Raw genomic sequence first — 15,037 nt, 5'->3', positions numbered from 1 at the left:
TTAAACTCCCTCCGAGCGCCCAAAACCCGCCCATCCCTGCCCACTTCCGCGTTTGCTTCTGTTCCAAAACATTTCAGAGGTCACTGAAGTTTTTCCCCTGAGTTTTTCCACTAAGAGCTTCTTTCATCATCTTTCTTGAGACAGGACACTGTCCATATTCGTAGCAAAATGAGAATCTACTTCTGTTTGGATGAAACAACAATGATTTGGATAATAATTCCCCAACAACAGCTCCCACAAAGCTTTGACCTCATCTACTGTGAATATGGTTGTTGGAAGTTAACAAATGTTGATTTATGTTTGTTAAAATTCAGAGGTGATTACATAATTTAATTATAACGGAGACTATTCATTTAGAATATGGACGAAAAATGTTCATTGATGTTTATTTTTATTGGCAAATTCTTTATATAAGCAACAATTGTTCTGTTATACAATTGCCTTACTCTTAACTAAAATGCAGAATAGAGAGGTGTGAGTTATCACTTTGATGGGTTGTCTAACCTAAGCGTTGGACCACATTTTAAAGCAGCAACCTGGCTGCAATTACTTTTATTGCATTTACAAGCAACAATAGCAGTTGCTTATAACATATTCGCTATATTTACACGTAAGCAGGAAATGCGGTTATAATACTACAAAAACATCTGAAACCCATATTTACAAGAACACATTGCACTATGGGTAAATCTGTCACAACACAGACAATGAGTGGAAACAAACTATTGATAAGAATGCTATTGGATAGGAAAAAAACTAATTGAAAAAGCCTATAATTGGATCTGACCGTTCCTTTCGCTCACAATGAAGGTTTATGAAAACATACACGGATTCCACAGCCTCTGCAGAGCTTTCTTCCAGCAGAAAATTCAAAGACAAAGAATGTTGTTAATTTTTTTATTTCAATTAAGATACCAAATGCTTTAAAATCCTGTGTATTCCCACACATGTAAATTACAGAATATTTTTTGATTGCTTCATTTTAAATAGTAGCAGGCAGAGATGAGCAGAATTAATTGATAAAAAGACGTCTGGTATAACCTTGAAAACAAAAAGCGCAACAAATGTAAAAACATCAGCAGCTTCATTAATATATGTTTTCACTTATTCTGCCTGATTAGACTTTTTCTTAGGCATGACTGTGACCGTGTCTACCCCTGCAGTATATCAGTTTTATTCAAATATTAAATGTATTGTCATAACTCAATTCTCCTCATAGCTCTGCCATTATTAAGCAGAAAAGCAGAAGTCTAATTAGTCTGAATAATTAAAAACACAGAGTGTGCCGGGCCTTTAAAGCTACGTCATTCTTGGCCACTAAGGACACAGAGTTCTTATATTTTATTGCTGTAAAAAGTTATCATGGCTAATGTGTACACATGCAATTTCATATTTACACATCCGGCACACATTATCAACAGGTTTGTGTCCGTCAGATGAATGTTAGCAAGATATTCAGTCTCCCCCCATTGCAGACTGGCGAGTTGGCTCCACCAACCAATGTTCCACCAGCTGATCTCTAACTGTGTCTGTCGGCTGTTTGCTGCAGAACAGGTAAAACAATGATTTACTGCGAAGGCACATTAACAGAGTGCTCCTCAATCAGCTTGTGTCCATAACAACACGACAGTTTAATTTGAACAAGTGAAAAATTGAAGGGAAATGAAAACGCCCATGAAGAGGAAGGAATCTGCTATACAGAAGGTCAGGGCAGACTGAGAGCCCGAGCTCCCTCTGAAGGAGTTGTGACATAGAATGTTGGGGTTCCACTGTATCGCTCCTGTTAAGGAAAAAATAACATAAACACACACACAATGAGTACTTAATCCATAGTCACCTTCAACCAATAATACATCTGAAACAAATCGGAGAGCTAAGCATTCCAGCTGTACGTGAGCATCCTGATGTTGTTTGCCAGAATGTGAATCGGCGTTATGAAACCAGACTGTCCATCTAGAGGGGCTGCAGAGCCATTTCGTGCTCCTCACAGGCCTAGGAAGGAAGTTCAAAGAGGAAGCAAGGAGAAAGAACCACTGGGTTTCTTTATCGCAACGAGCGGCCTTTCCTCTTCAGCCGAGACGCATCTTTTCCTCCTCCTGAATCACACGCCAAGTCACAGCAAGTCCATAACTCATCGGACTCCCCCTGCAAGTCATTCAAAGGGTGGCAACCGGCCCTCCAGGAAATACAGCCAGTTTGGTTCCTCATGAAAGAATGTGAATAAGCCAATTCTAATGGTGCAGATTCTTTTTAGGGGGTACAAAACACATTCATTATTAGCCAAGTCTAGCAAAATGTTCTCTTACCATTTCATGTCTACTATTTAGAAAACTAAAGAACTTGACCCTCAAAATCAAAACTATGTCATTAAAATAGGAACCAAACAAGACACAGAATGTACCTCTGATATATGTTGTATGTTTTAAGTCTATGGTGGTATTTCTAATTCTTACAGAAATATGTGAAACGACTTAACGGACCATTACATCATGGTGGCGTGAAATGTAATAAATTACATGCCGAGGTTAGAGAAACCACAACTACTTCTTAAGGTCTAGGTAACAAATCTACTTCTTTAGGTCTAGGTGACAAATCTACTTCTTTAGGTCTAGGTAACAAATCTACTTCTTTAGGTCTAGGTAACAAATCTACTTCTTTAGGTCTAGATAACAAATCTACTTCTTTAGGTCTAGGTAACAAATCTACTTCTTTAGGTCTAGATAACAAATCTACTTCTTCAGGTCTAGGTAACAAATCTACTTCTTAAGGTCTAGGTAACAAATCTACTTCTTTAGGTCTAGATAACAAATCTACTTCTTCAGGTCTAGATAACAAATCTACTTCTTAAGGTCTAGGTAACAAATCTACTTCTTTAGGTCTAGATAACAAATCTACTTCTTCAGGTCTAGGTAACAAAACTACTTCTTCAGGTCTAGGTAACAAATGTACTTCTTAAGGTCTAGGTAACAAATCTACTTCTTTAGGTCTAGGCAACAAATCTACTTCTTTAGGTCTAGGTAACAAATCTACTTCTTAAGGTCTAGGTAACAAATCTACTTCTTTAGGTCTAGGTAACAAATCTACTTCTTTAGGTCTAGGCAACAAAACTACTTCTTTAGGTCTAGGCAACAAAACTACTTCTTCAGGTCTAGATAACAAATCTACTTCTGTGGGTCTAGATAACAAATCTACTTCTTTAGGTCTAGGCAACAAAACTACTTCTTCAGGTCTAGATAACAAATCTACTTCTTTGGGTCTAGGTAACAAATCTACTTCTTTAGGTCTAGATAACAAATCTACTTCTTTGGGTCTAGATAACAAATCTACTTCTTTAGGTCTAGATAACAAATCTACTTCTTTAGGTCTAGCAAACAAAACTACTTCAGGTCTAGAAAACAAAACTACTTCTTTAGGTCTAGGCAACAAAACTACTTCTTCAGGTCTAGATAACAAATCTACTTATTTGGGTCTAGATAACAAATCTACTTTTTTAGGTCTAGATAACAAAACTACTTCTTTAGGTCTAGATAACAAAACTACTTCTTTAGGTCTAGATAACAAATCTACTTTTTTAGGTCTAGCAAACAAAACTACTTCTTTAGGTCTAGATAACAAAACTACTTATTTAGGTCTAGATAACACATCTACTTATTTAGGTCTAGAAAACAAATTACTTCTTTAGGTCTAGATAACAAATCTACTTTTTTAGGTCTAGCAAACAAAACTACTTCTTTAGGTCTAGATAACAAAACTACTTATTTAGGTCTAGATAACACATCTACTTATTTAGGTCTAGAAAACAAATTACTTCTTTAGGTCTAGATAACAAATCTACTTATTTAGGTCTAGGTAACAAAACTACTTCTTCAGGTCTAGATAACAAATCTACTTCTTCAGGTCTAGATAACACATCTACTTATTTAGGTCTAGAAAACAAATTACTTCTTTAGGTCTAGATAACAAATCTACTTATTTAGGTCTAGGTAACAAAACTACTTCTTCAGGTCTAGATAACAAATCTACTTCTTCAGGTCTAGATAACAAATCTACTTCTTTAGGTCTAGATAACAAATCTACTTCTTTAGGTCTAGATAACAAATCTACTTCTTTAGGTCTAGGCAACAAATCTACTTCTTCAGGTCTAGAGAACAAATCTACTTCTTTAGGTCTAGGCAACAAATCTACTTCTTCAGGTCTAGATAACAAATCTACTTCTTTAGGTTTAGGTAACAAATCTACTTCTTTAGGTCTAGGCAACAAATCTACTTCTTCAGGTCTAGAGAACAAATCTACTTCTTTAGGTCTAGGCAACAAATCTACTTCTTCAGGTCTAGAGAACAAATCTACTTCTTTAGGTCTAGGTAACAAAACTACTTCTTCAGGTCTAGATAACAAATCTACTTCTTCAGGTCTAGATATTAATCTACTTATTAATCTACTATAGTTTGGGTTAAAAGAACTATGTCTGTAGCGTGTTACATTGTGTAATTGTACATCCCAAAACATTAACTTTTGGTTTCACAGGGGACACAAACACCGGTCTCATGGGTGAAAGTCCTATGCTTGTTAGACAACCCTTTCCTATCTGTGCATTGACTGGAACTGGAGTAGGGAAGTAATTACCTAAGCTTAGCATAAAGACTAAAAACAGCCAGACTGGTTCAAGCTTCACAATTATTAGCCATTGGCTCCATCACAGGGATTAAATTGTCCGTTGGTTGCCCGGCAACCTCATGCCAACAACAGGAATCCAGGAAGTCATTGTGTCCGGAGAGAAACAGTGACATGACGTCTGCTTCTCAATGTTGCATGAGGTACGAAAATGCACACATCATAATGTAAATAAATGAATAAACTCATGAAAAGTGTTATTGGTGGATCTACAGGGCGACACAGCCTGTGAGAAACCTGAAAACAGTCTTGTCTCTTGGCGGAATTATTTCCAAATCACTGCTGTTCTCTAGGAGTACTGCCATGGCATTGCAGCTCTATACTGTATGTAACAGTCCTGTCATAGATAATTATTAATACACACCTATGTTTGAAAAGCCCAAAAGCAATCACTTTAACGGCTAGATGAAGCCAGCAATGTTTTAGATTTCATGTCAGCTTTTCTAAAAAATTAAATAAATCAAAATACTTTAATTTAAAAAGGCCCCGCGAGTAGGATTTGTTGGTTGCAGTTTGTAAACACAACACTCAAAGTCGGCCTCTCCTCCTCCGAGTGAAAGCCAGCCACAAATTCCCTCTTGTTTTGGAACAAGCTTCGTCCAATTTCCAAAGTGGCCATAATGGTATTACAAAATCAGAGTTCATCACATGGTGAAAATTGGACTTGAGAGTATGTTTTCCCCATAGACTTCTATTGGGAAAGAGATATCAAACCGTATGTATATATTTTTTTTTAGGTACATCAACTCCATTGAGGCTTCATGTGCCACTGATAGACTTTCATAGCAAGAGGGGGACCCGTCTCCAACACTGCATCCAGTTCTCTTTACACACCTATGGCTTTGTCCGCTTTATTATTGTTTCTTTTTTTGGCGCTGTGGAAGCCATCTTTGTATTCCACTTGGACATGTGCTTTGGAATGTGGCAACCCGGACACTACGTTTTTATAGAAGGTTGAAGTCCAGAAAGGTCCAGAGTAAGAAAACTAATCAAATAAAGGCAGAGGGCAGGGTTTCTGCAGATACAGAATCCTACTCATTCGGCCTTCACTATTTCTGTAAACATTTTCAAAGACCTCCTAGTCATAATCTGTATCCTTTTGATGTCCAGATGAAATACAAGTTAATAAAAAGGTTAACCACAACTCCTAACTAACTGGATAGCTGGTTGAGTTGTGACCACAGGGAAGAATCGTTCAGAACGTGGCATGCTCCAGTGCTTTTACTTTAGTTTTTTCAGCACTTGACAAGCCGGAGTGAGGTGCAGTTCAGTATTTCCGCCGGGTCGGGAGTCACCAGATCAACCTTGAAGCCTTCAGCCAAAGATACCTTCAGCAGCTCCTCCACAAACCCCTGCATGTCCGCGATATCGCTCGGGTTCCGGTGCCTGCTCATGATGTCGTCCGACTGCGCGAGCTCCGGGCTGGAGACCGTCAGCCCCCGGTAGCGCTGCTTGTCGTACTGGTCCCGCGGGAGTTCGTCCGGCCTCGGCACCCACTCCAGTTTCAGCCTGTTCTGCATCGGGTTGCACGGACAGGGGCTCGCGAGACCCTGGGGTGTTCGGTAGGAGAAGCGCTCACAGAGGAGGGCCAGGAAGGCCCTCCAGGTACAAAAGAGGTCCACAGTGAAGGCTCGCACGGAGCACGTGCGGAGCTCATAGTTTTCTGGGCCGTGGCGCAAGTTAAAGTGGAGAACGCGAACCTGGAACGAGAGGGCAGACTGTGCTGACTACACATTTTCCAGAGTGCACACAAACAAAAGAACCGGTCTGTCCGAGTCTCTGGATGTGCAAACACACATCTTCTATTCAAATACTGTATTTATGGTCAACACAAACTGACTTTCAAAAAGGTTACTCAAGGCCAGTAATATCTATAGTTTTATAATTCACCTCTGAAAGCCAGACTGGTGACACTGTTGAACTCCTAAAAACAATTTCAGGAGTCGGTACTCTGTCCATTTAGCTTAGTTCTGAGCCTCCAAATCTCAAGCTGACTGAGTGGTGAGGGTTATAAGAGGGTCTAATCTTTTTTTATTGAGATATAAATGTAGAAACCCATTCAGGTACGTTGAGACAAAGAGCAGTTGCTGCCACCATCTCCTCTGGTAAGATGGGTGAGCTCCAGAACCCCAATGGCACTGTGTCGGTTATCGTGGGTTGGACACGGCCTATGCTCAAGTTTCAAGTTGCCGCTTCTGCAGCATTTTTCTGATAAGTTTGGTTTTAATGAGTTATTTGACGCTTCAAAATAGTTAACGTGACATCATGATTGACAGCTGCTCTGAGTTAAGTATTCGCGGGTAAAATACAGGAGACTGAGTTCACAGCTGTAACGGCTTGCTGTCTGAAAGCACCTATATGGATCAACCTGAGGAATCTTTTATATACATCGTCATATCGCCTTAACGTGGAAATGTGAAGAAACAGCATCATACCAATTGTGTCCATGGTCCGCCTAGTCAATATCTAACCTGAATTGAAACTCATATAATGGGCCTCATGCAAGAACATTTTCTGAGCGTTGCTCTTACAAGTGATCACATTCATCAAACTCTCTGAACTGGACCAACATGTTAAACATAAATTAGTAAAGGGAACAATTTCACACATGCAGAAGGCCCATTGAGTTGATTCAATGTAAACAAAACTGTCATATTGCTCTCACTTAAAAACAACCATACCTTGGAATCCACATTCACCACAATCATGGCGCCTAGCGGCCCTCCTCTGAGGCTGAGAGGCACTGACGCCTCGTAGCAGCAAATGTCCTCCAGCAGGGGCCGTATCTGGAAGAAATCCGCCTCCCTCCGCAGCAGTGCCAGCTCTGAGAATCCATCCGGCAGGTCCAGGGAGCTGGAGCGCAGATAGTTAAGAATGTACCGGAACACTTTCCCGTCTCGGTCTATGAAGACGTTCCCTCCGTTGTCCCTCAGCACGGGGATTTGTCCGGTGAACATCGCGCCAAGCATGGAGTCGGGGCAGCGGGTCAGAGTGTCCAGGGTGGTGGTGTAGACTTCCCCGCCGACGTTCAGCGACACCGGGTCCTGGAGAGAGTTCCTGTTGTCGTCCGGTGAGTTGAGGTTCAGCATCTTAGAGGCAAAGCGATTGCGAAGCCCTGAGTTGAGGGCGAGGATCCCTCTGCCCTGTCCAGGAATGCTGAGGGCCGAGGCGATGGGGATGTGTCAAGTGCTTCTTTTGTGTCCAAGAAAGACTCGACAACTAGTAGCCAGGATACGGCCAAGTTGGAAAAGATGCGAGGAAATTTGCCAGGTCTTGCTCCCAAAGCTAAAGATTTATCAAACCGGATTTTCAAACATAAAAAAAAAAAATAAGGCTGCTGCTCTTTTCCTTCTCACTTCTCATTCCTATAAGTTCCTGTGATTTTCTGCGGTTCACTGTACATCGTTGTTGACTCTGAGTGGTATTCGCTAACAGCAGTCTGACTGTCGACAGCAGCAGGGCCACGGTGACCAGACTAGCATGCTAATAACTGGACACTTGTGGCTCCACGAAGCTCGCTTTTATTCTCAGCTCATACCCCCTGATCGCTCTCTTTCTCTCTCTCTCTCACACACACACACACACACACTCTCTCACACACACACACACACACACACTGGAGCGGTCTGAGCAAGACACAAGGGACTGGGGCAATTTGCCTGAAATGCGCCCCTTAAAGTGACAGACAGAACATTGAATGTGTTTGTTATCCCCTGAGAACTAATGAACAATGTCCACAGACACTTTTCAATTCAAATGCCCTTCGGAATGCAAAGATTCTTTCCAGAAAATAGAATCGTGAAAACAGGTAAGTTAAATTTCCCAACTAAACAACAGCTAAAATGACTGTCGCAGGATGAGAATAAGTCAGCTGGATATGAATAAGTCCATTACTCACTACAAATGTGATCTTCAGAAGTAAATCATATATCAAAGAGAAATTCAACAGAAAGCAGTATAGTGAGAGAAAGAAGCACAGCAGGATGTCACCTGGTGTGAAAATATGCATCCACAACAAACTGCACATGTTCAACTTAGAATATGGAGTCGGCTGTAATAGCTTGGGTCATAACAGTGAAAAACAATCATTTCCAAACATCTGAGATGGATAAGAGGTCTAACATCTTCATAGACCATATGTCAATTTTAGTCTGAACCAGTGTTGATTTCATCAGCCAAAATTAAGACAGAAAATGTTTGTTGACAAACTGTTTTTAAGTCTAAAAACAAATCCAAAGTAACCACTGAAAGGAATTATGAAGAAATGTAGTCAACATATAAAAACGTAACAAAAATTGTGAAAGGCAGACTAATTGAAATTGGCGAATTACTTTTAATTAGGCGAGTGACCAGCAGGGGGCGACTCCTCTGGTTGCAAAGAGAAGTCAGATTGTATAGAAGTCTATGAGAAAATTGTCTCTTGATTCATTCCCTCAGTAAACATTGTAATCATGAGTTTTTGTTCTCAATCTCTAGTTTCAAGTCTTCTTCAATACAGCGTGATGTTCATTTAGTAAAGTAGGCTTTAAAACGACAGTCCACAAACCAATGTGTGACGAAATTTGATTTATGGACTAAATTCAGTCCACTGAGAGTTGTACAAGAAGCAGCATCAGAACAACAGAGACCAAATATGAAAACTTGCAGGTAGCACGCTAACATTAGAGAAACATTAGACATTAGAAAGGTAAGCTAACGTGTATGTAACGTTACTTTCTATCGGTTATCTTTGCGGAAGTTTTGGGATTAAAGTCGACGGTCGACCATCTAAAGAAGAATCCGTTTCGGTAAATGAGCGAGTGAATCGGCTTCGGGTCGGCAGTGGAGAGAACAGTTAGCCGCGCTAATGCTAATGCTAGGTGAGCGGGAATGGCGGGAAAACATAGACTTGTTGATGATAATCCTGATACTTGACATAAAGTACACATGGGCTCCACAGTACACAGTGTGTGAACGAGAGTGTGTTTTCACCTGGATGTGGAGTATAGTCCTGTCAATGGCGTGCGCCTGCAGCAAAGTCACGGTGCATCCGCCGAATCCTCCGCCGGTCATCCGGCTGCCGAACACCCCCTTCACCTCCATGGCTGCGGACACCAGCTCGTCCAGCTCCCTGCAGCTCACCTCGTACAAGTCTCTGACACAGGCACACCCGGTCAGCACACACTCCCACATTCTGTCCTCAACGGCGTGATGCTGCTGCTTTAACGTTTACCTGAGGGAGTTGTGGCTTTCCACCATAAGCTCGCCAAACTCTTTGTAGGCTCCTTTCTTCAGGGCTTCAGCAGCCTGGATGGTTCTTTCTATCTCCTCAATCACGTGACGAGCTCTCCGATAGGTTACGTCATCCAGTCTGTCCCTTGCCTCTGAAATGATAGGGAGAGGTCTGGATATCAAACGCTACGTCAGGCTTCAGTGAGCTTCAAGAGCATTGGATGTTTCATTTAGCTAAATTAAAAGCATTTATATAGCAGCAAACAACTATTGTAAAGCTAAAGCAGAAGTGTCTTAAAAGTTGCCTTCTCTCTACTGACCAGCAGCGGGTGACCTACTTTTCACTTGCTTTATTCCCTCAGTAAACATTGTAAATATGAGTTCATGATCTCAATTGCTAGTTTCAAGTCTTCTTCAATTCACCATGATGTTCATTTGGTAAATTATATACAGTAAAAAATGATATCTGTGACCCGCTGGCTAGCTAATCACCGGCCGCCCTGCGCTTCCTGCATTTACTGCCAATAATGTCGTCCTGACCGATGGCGTTCTCGCGAAAGCTCAGCGCCCGACCCTCTTTTCAAAATGGGTCTTTGCTAGAAAAAAGAATTTCTGGCTGCATCTCAAAAAACATTATACGGTGTTGGTGGGTGTGTTTTTTTTAAACTTTGAACAAAGCCAGGCATCACTGTGGCAGGACAAGCCGTACGAAACACAAGAGGACGAGACAGAATTACATACATGGAATGGAAGGAGGATAGGACGGGGCAGGCATTAGGACAGCGAGCTAGTCCACTACAGAGCAGGAAGGGCCTAATAAAATAGGACAGAAAGGGACAGGACGATAAAAATACATATACTTCACACCCTCTAGGTCCTTAATGGTGGCATCTCTGAGACTGTCCTTTCCCAGGATAGAGGCAGCCTCCTCACACCGGCTGCGTCTCATGGGGTACTCACTGCCACTCAGAGAGTGCTTAACATTGGAGTTGGTGATGAGAATGACCAAGCCTGGATCTGCCAGAGGGACGGGGGTGGCCTCCAGCGACCTGAGTCCAACCACAAACGAGTACATTGTTGAAAATGGTGGATGTAAAAATGTCCCTCTGCCTTTGACAGCATTTCGCCAAAAACGTGCCGATAGTAACAAAGAAGAGACGGAACATCTCTCCTTTGTATCTTCCCAAAAGCCTTTGGTTTAACCTGCTCTCATTTGAAGTTGACACTACCTGCAGTCAATGAGCAGAGCATGGCCCTCCCTGCCGAGAACAGACACAAACTGATCCATTATGCCACAGGGCACACCGGCGTGAGTGTGTTCTGCCTTCTGGCAGGCCACCGCTGTGGACACCTTGTCTCCGTCATCTGAAAGATGAAGAAAGATGAAGAGTAAATACAGGCGGGCAACCGGAAAAGTGAAGCCTTAAAGTGTTTTTAACGTGCATTCGCTCTAATGGCCAGCAGTGGGCGACTCCTCTGGTTGTCTATATAAAAGGACTCTACTTCTCTCTTGATTTATTCCCTCAGTAAACATTGTAAAGTTTCAAGTCTTCTTCAATACAACATGATGTTCATTTAGTAGATTATGGTTAGAGTCAAACAGACCATAAAGTAGAGTATGCTTTAGGGCGGGGCTTATTGTGTACCAGTTGCTGGCTATGTCTGGTTGTCTGTATTTTCATTTCATAAAAGTTAACTATAACATTTTTAGTCGCCTAAAAATGTCTTATTCAGCGTTCAGTTATACTGAGCTCCACCCACACAAAAATGACGAAACTCAAGGTTTTAAAACACTCGTCCACAAACCAACGGGTGACTACATGGCGACTGCCTCCACTTTTCACAAACAGTCTTTTAAGTAAAACACTTCATGGTAACACCAACTTATCAGTTTGCTGATGCATCAATATAAAATCAGCAGGCATCATCCACCTCTGATATAACAATAGATTCCTTCCTGTCTGCGCTCACTGAACATCAGTCACACTCAGATTCTGACCTGGCTTGAGCTGCTGCAGGAATGTGTAGAAAGCCACCTCCAGAGAGGCGGAGCTTGACAAACCTCCTCCCAGAGGGACGCTGCTGACTATCACCGCCCTAAAACCTGGGACAGGTGGAGCTGAGGGATAGCGGACAGACGGGAGACGGTACACATTGGTTAAATATGCTGCGGTGTCCAAGCATAGGCGGTCAACATGTGAGATACACTGTAGATCTGTTCTCATTCACTGTGACAGGACTACATTCGCTGGATGAGGTAAAACACTGGAAGATAAACTGCTGGAGGATTAGAAGTAGCACTATCCATTTGTCTTTAAGTGTAATGTCTTTATAGCTGTGGATACACTCAATGCTTTGTTTACCCCGGTAATGCTGGATAACACCCTTCACATAGTTCGCCCAGCTGGGTGACCCTGGAGGAAGCGGTGACCCGTCACCGGGTAGGCTGAAGTCCACCCTGTGAGGCTCGTCAGCATCCTCAGTCGCCGTTACCACGGTGACATCCGGGCTAGAGGTTTGACTTCCAACCACCACGGTCACCAGGGGCAGCGCCTGGCTCACCAAACCCAAACAAACACAACGCAGCGGAGTGGTTATCTTTTCCTCTTTGTCACAAGGGAAACATCCTCAAAATAAAACCAGGAAGTATAACATTTCCTGCTTATGACATGTGGAACTATAGTCCATGTTTCAGTCCTGAGGTTCAGCTCTTCTGTTGCTTGCAAAAACATGTAGATTTAAAATAAATTCACTGAAAGTCAGCGTTAGATGAAGCCTCACTTGCATATCTAAACATAACATTTTGGAGAACTTGTAAAACAAAAAAATATTGTCTTAATGTTGGTAATCAACTGGCAAAGTTGTATGGTGATATGCATTTGTTTTTTTCACACTATTCCCCACTAGTGTCTAAAAAATGAATGTAATTTAACAATACATATCTTAAAGGCTGTTTTCGCTCAATTAAGTTTTTCTCAGACTCTGAGCCACAAACCGCCACTGGAGTAGCTCTTATATTCAACCAACTTTCCAGTTGCATTCCGAAATATATTCTGAAGGTTTACACATAGATGTACATACATCATTCAGAGCCAGATATATACAAAATTGTATTACCAAGAACATCGCAGAAATTGAGTTTTTAATGGCTGTTGATGTTTTCTGATTTATAATTTAAAAAATAAAGAGATATCTAAAACTGCCCCATTGTATTTTCAAAACATAGAATATCAGGAAACTGTATATATAATATATGAATATATATTCATATAAATATATATTATTTTGTTGTTGTCTTCTTTTCATGGTGACGTAAGAAGACGAACATCGGTGTTTCCCTGTCACCCAAATCCCAAATGAGCTGCTTGATATGGGGTCAGATCAGTCTCAATAATTGCAAAAGAGAGACTTACAATTGCAAACACAACGATTTAAAAATGCGCACAGAACAATTTACAAATACGTTTGATTTACAGATGCACGCAGAACGACGTTGCGATTGACAAATAAATAAACACAGACACGTCGTTCTGAGCGAACGGCCGTGAAGTTACCATCGGGAGCACGAAGCCCTGGTTGTAGTCGGTGTGCTCCCCGATCAGGTTGACTCTTCCGGGGGCGCACACCGCCATGTGAGGAGCCTCTCCTCCGAACACCTGCCCGAACAAGCGCACAGCACCCGCAACGAGCTCGGGTACACTCGGGAAAGAACTGGCCATTTGAACAACAGACACTTTTGTTCGCTAAGTTTTTAATATGCTAACAAAAACGCTAACTGTTCGTATACAGCAGAGTACTCATGACATGTCATGTGCTGTTTACTTCCTGGTGGGTGTGGCCAAATAGTTTATTGTAAGGCTCTGATTGGTGGGAGGTCACGTGATACAGCTTGCTATTTCAGCTCGTTTGATTCATTCAATTGGGACAAAGTTGCCCGCGAGAATCGTTTTTGTTGTTTTATTTGAAAAGCATATAAAGTATAAAGTTGCCCAGAATGGAAATGCTCAAGTAAAAGTAACTTGAATTTACCTTCATGAGCCGAATGAAGTGCCCGCCTCCTCCACACCCAGAAGCATGCGGAGTGTGGCTCCCCCTGGAGGCCACTGGTGTCCATCACGCATTGGAACCCTCCGGTGACCAGTGAGCAAGCTCGTGCACAAAAAAAGGCGGCTGTTTTTTTTTTAAAGGAGAACTACGCAAATGTTGACAATGCATCCATGTCATTCATGTGGTCTGAGCCTGAGTGCTACAATATTATAATATAATATACCATGAACAAATCTCTCTTTTTAAAATCAAACGTGTGATGTCATCAAGTTAAAGTGTAGAACTTCTCCATAAGTAGTTAATTGTGAAAGATGGTATAGATGACACAGAGAGCACCCAATAGTACGTTTGACATATTCCTGTGAAACATTACAGAATGCAAACACTTTAATGCACTCTCTTTTTGGCCATCGTATACATATTTTTTGGGGAATTAGTTCAGACTTTATGATTCTAACGAGACCATCGTTTGGTCACATGAGGATAGCACGGAAGAGTATGTTTAACGATAATACACATGTATTGATTGATTTTGTACTTTATAACTGGTGTTTGAGAGAGTAGCTCATGTCCACAAATATTGATATAGTTTTCCTCGACCATATTGGAGTTCCCCTTTAAACTGGATTCAAGGAAAAATGCTTCATGATTGAGATTTGAATGAAAAATACAAGCCACAGCAATATAATGTTGAATTTATACTTTTATTAATTTTTTTCACCATAAGAAAAAAACGAAAACATGTCATTTGAAAAGTGTCCGTTAACAGTTTGGTTGAGAGCATTGCTCAAATACTATCTGGCATCTGGCAGATTCTTCACTTTGTTCCCCTATTTTAATTCCATTTCTATTCTATCATCGTGCATGTTACCTGTTTCAATAAATAACACCAGATTGACGACTCTACAGCTCGTTTACGACAAAGGCAAACAGTATAATACTTCAAATATAATAAATAAACAACAATAATGTCAATGCTTTGGATTTGCACAGTTACAGTCTTTGTTATCATAACTTGCTACACTTAAAAAAACACACATTTGGTATTTAACCACATTGGTAGTTCTTACTTACAGCTCATGATATACAAGTGCAGTGTCCTCTGACA

The 15,037-nt window shown here is 41.3% G+C and overlaps 2 protein-coding genes across 4 annotated transcripts; both read right to left on the bottom strand.

Moving 5' to 3' along the window:
- Window positions 1–881: 881 nt before the first annotated feature.
- Window positions 882–9,111, bottom strand: LOC117748573 (BTB/POZ domain-containing protein KCTD21-like). The gene is made up of 2 exons (XM_034558462.1): window positions 7,353–9,111; window positions 882–6,371 (listed from the first exon to the last, which is right to left on the bottom strand). The coding sequence occupies exons 1-2, from the start codon at window positions 7,758–7,760 to the stop codon at window positions 5,907–5,909; spliced, it is 873 nt and encodes a 290-aa protein (XP_034414353.1). The 5' UTR covers window positions 7,761–9,111; the 3' UTR covers window positions 882–5,906.
- Window positions 882–13,722, bottom strand: galk1 (galactokinase 1). Of its 3 annotated transcripts, none has more exons than XM_034558460.1 (8): window positions 13,437–13,722; window positions 12,246–12,435; window positions 11,882–12,001; window positions 11,112–11,247; window positions 10,750–10,931; window positions 9,884–10,034; window positions 9,643–9,805; window positions 882–1,780 (listed from the first exon to the last, which is right to left on the bottom strand). In XM_034558460.1, exons 1-8 carry the CDS (start codon window positions 13,599–13,601, stop codon window positions 1,706–1,708), a joined length of 1,182 nt encoding a protein of 393 aa, XP_034414351.1. In that variant the 5' UTR covers window positions 13,602–13,722; the 3' UTR covers window positions 882–1,705. The 3 variants fall into 3 exon arrangements, with proteins under 3 accessions (XP_034414351.1, XP_034414352.1, XP_034414350.1); XM_034558461.1 differs by lacking the exon at window positions 882–1,780 and adding an exon at window positions 7,718–7,827 and having other exon boundaries at window positions 13,437–13,704; XM_034558459.1 differs by lacking the exon at window positions 882–1,780 and having other exon boundaries at window positions 9,140–9,805; window positions 13,437–13,704.
- Between the last annotated feature and the right edge of the window lie 1,315 nt (window positions 13,723–15,037).

Source organism: Cyclopterus lumpus, chromosome 19 (genome assembly GCF_009769545.1).
Source record: "Cyclopterus lumpus isolate fCycLum1 chromosome 19, fCycLum1.pri, whole genome shotgun sequence".
Taxonomy (NCBI): domain Eukaryota; kingdom Metazoa; phylum Chordata; class Actinopteri; order Perciformes; family Cyclopteridae; genus Cyclopterus; species Cyclopterus lumpus.
This window is presented reverse-complemented; position numbering and strand designations above follow the sequence as displayed.

Coding starts and splice junctions, on each gene's coding strand:
- LOC117748573 (XM_034558462.1), bottom strand. CDS start 7,760: ATGCTGAACCTCAACTCACCGGACGACAACAGGAACTCTCTCCAGGAC. Junction 6,372..7,352: donor TGGTGAATGTGGATTCCAAG/GTATGGTTGTTT, acceptor CTCTCGTTCCAG/GTTCGCGTTCTCCACTTTAA.
- galk1 (XM_034558459.1), bottom strand. CDS start 13,601: ATGGCCAGTTCTTTCCCGAGTGTACCCGAGCTCGTTGCGGGTGCTGTG. Junction 11,248..11,881: donor CCTGCAGCAGCTCAAGCCAG/GTCAGAATCTGA, acceptor TTCATCTTTCAG/ATGACGGAGACAAGGTGTCC. Junction 10,932..11,111: donor GCTCTGCTCATTGACTGCAG/GTAGTGTCAACT, acceptor GGTTGGACTCAG/GTCGCTGGAGGCCACCCCCG.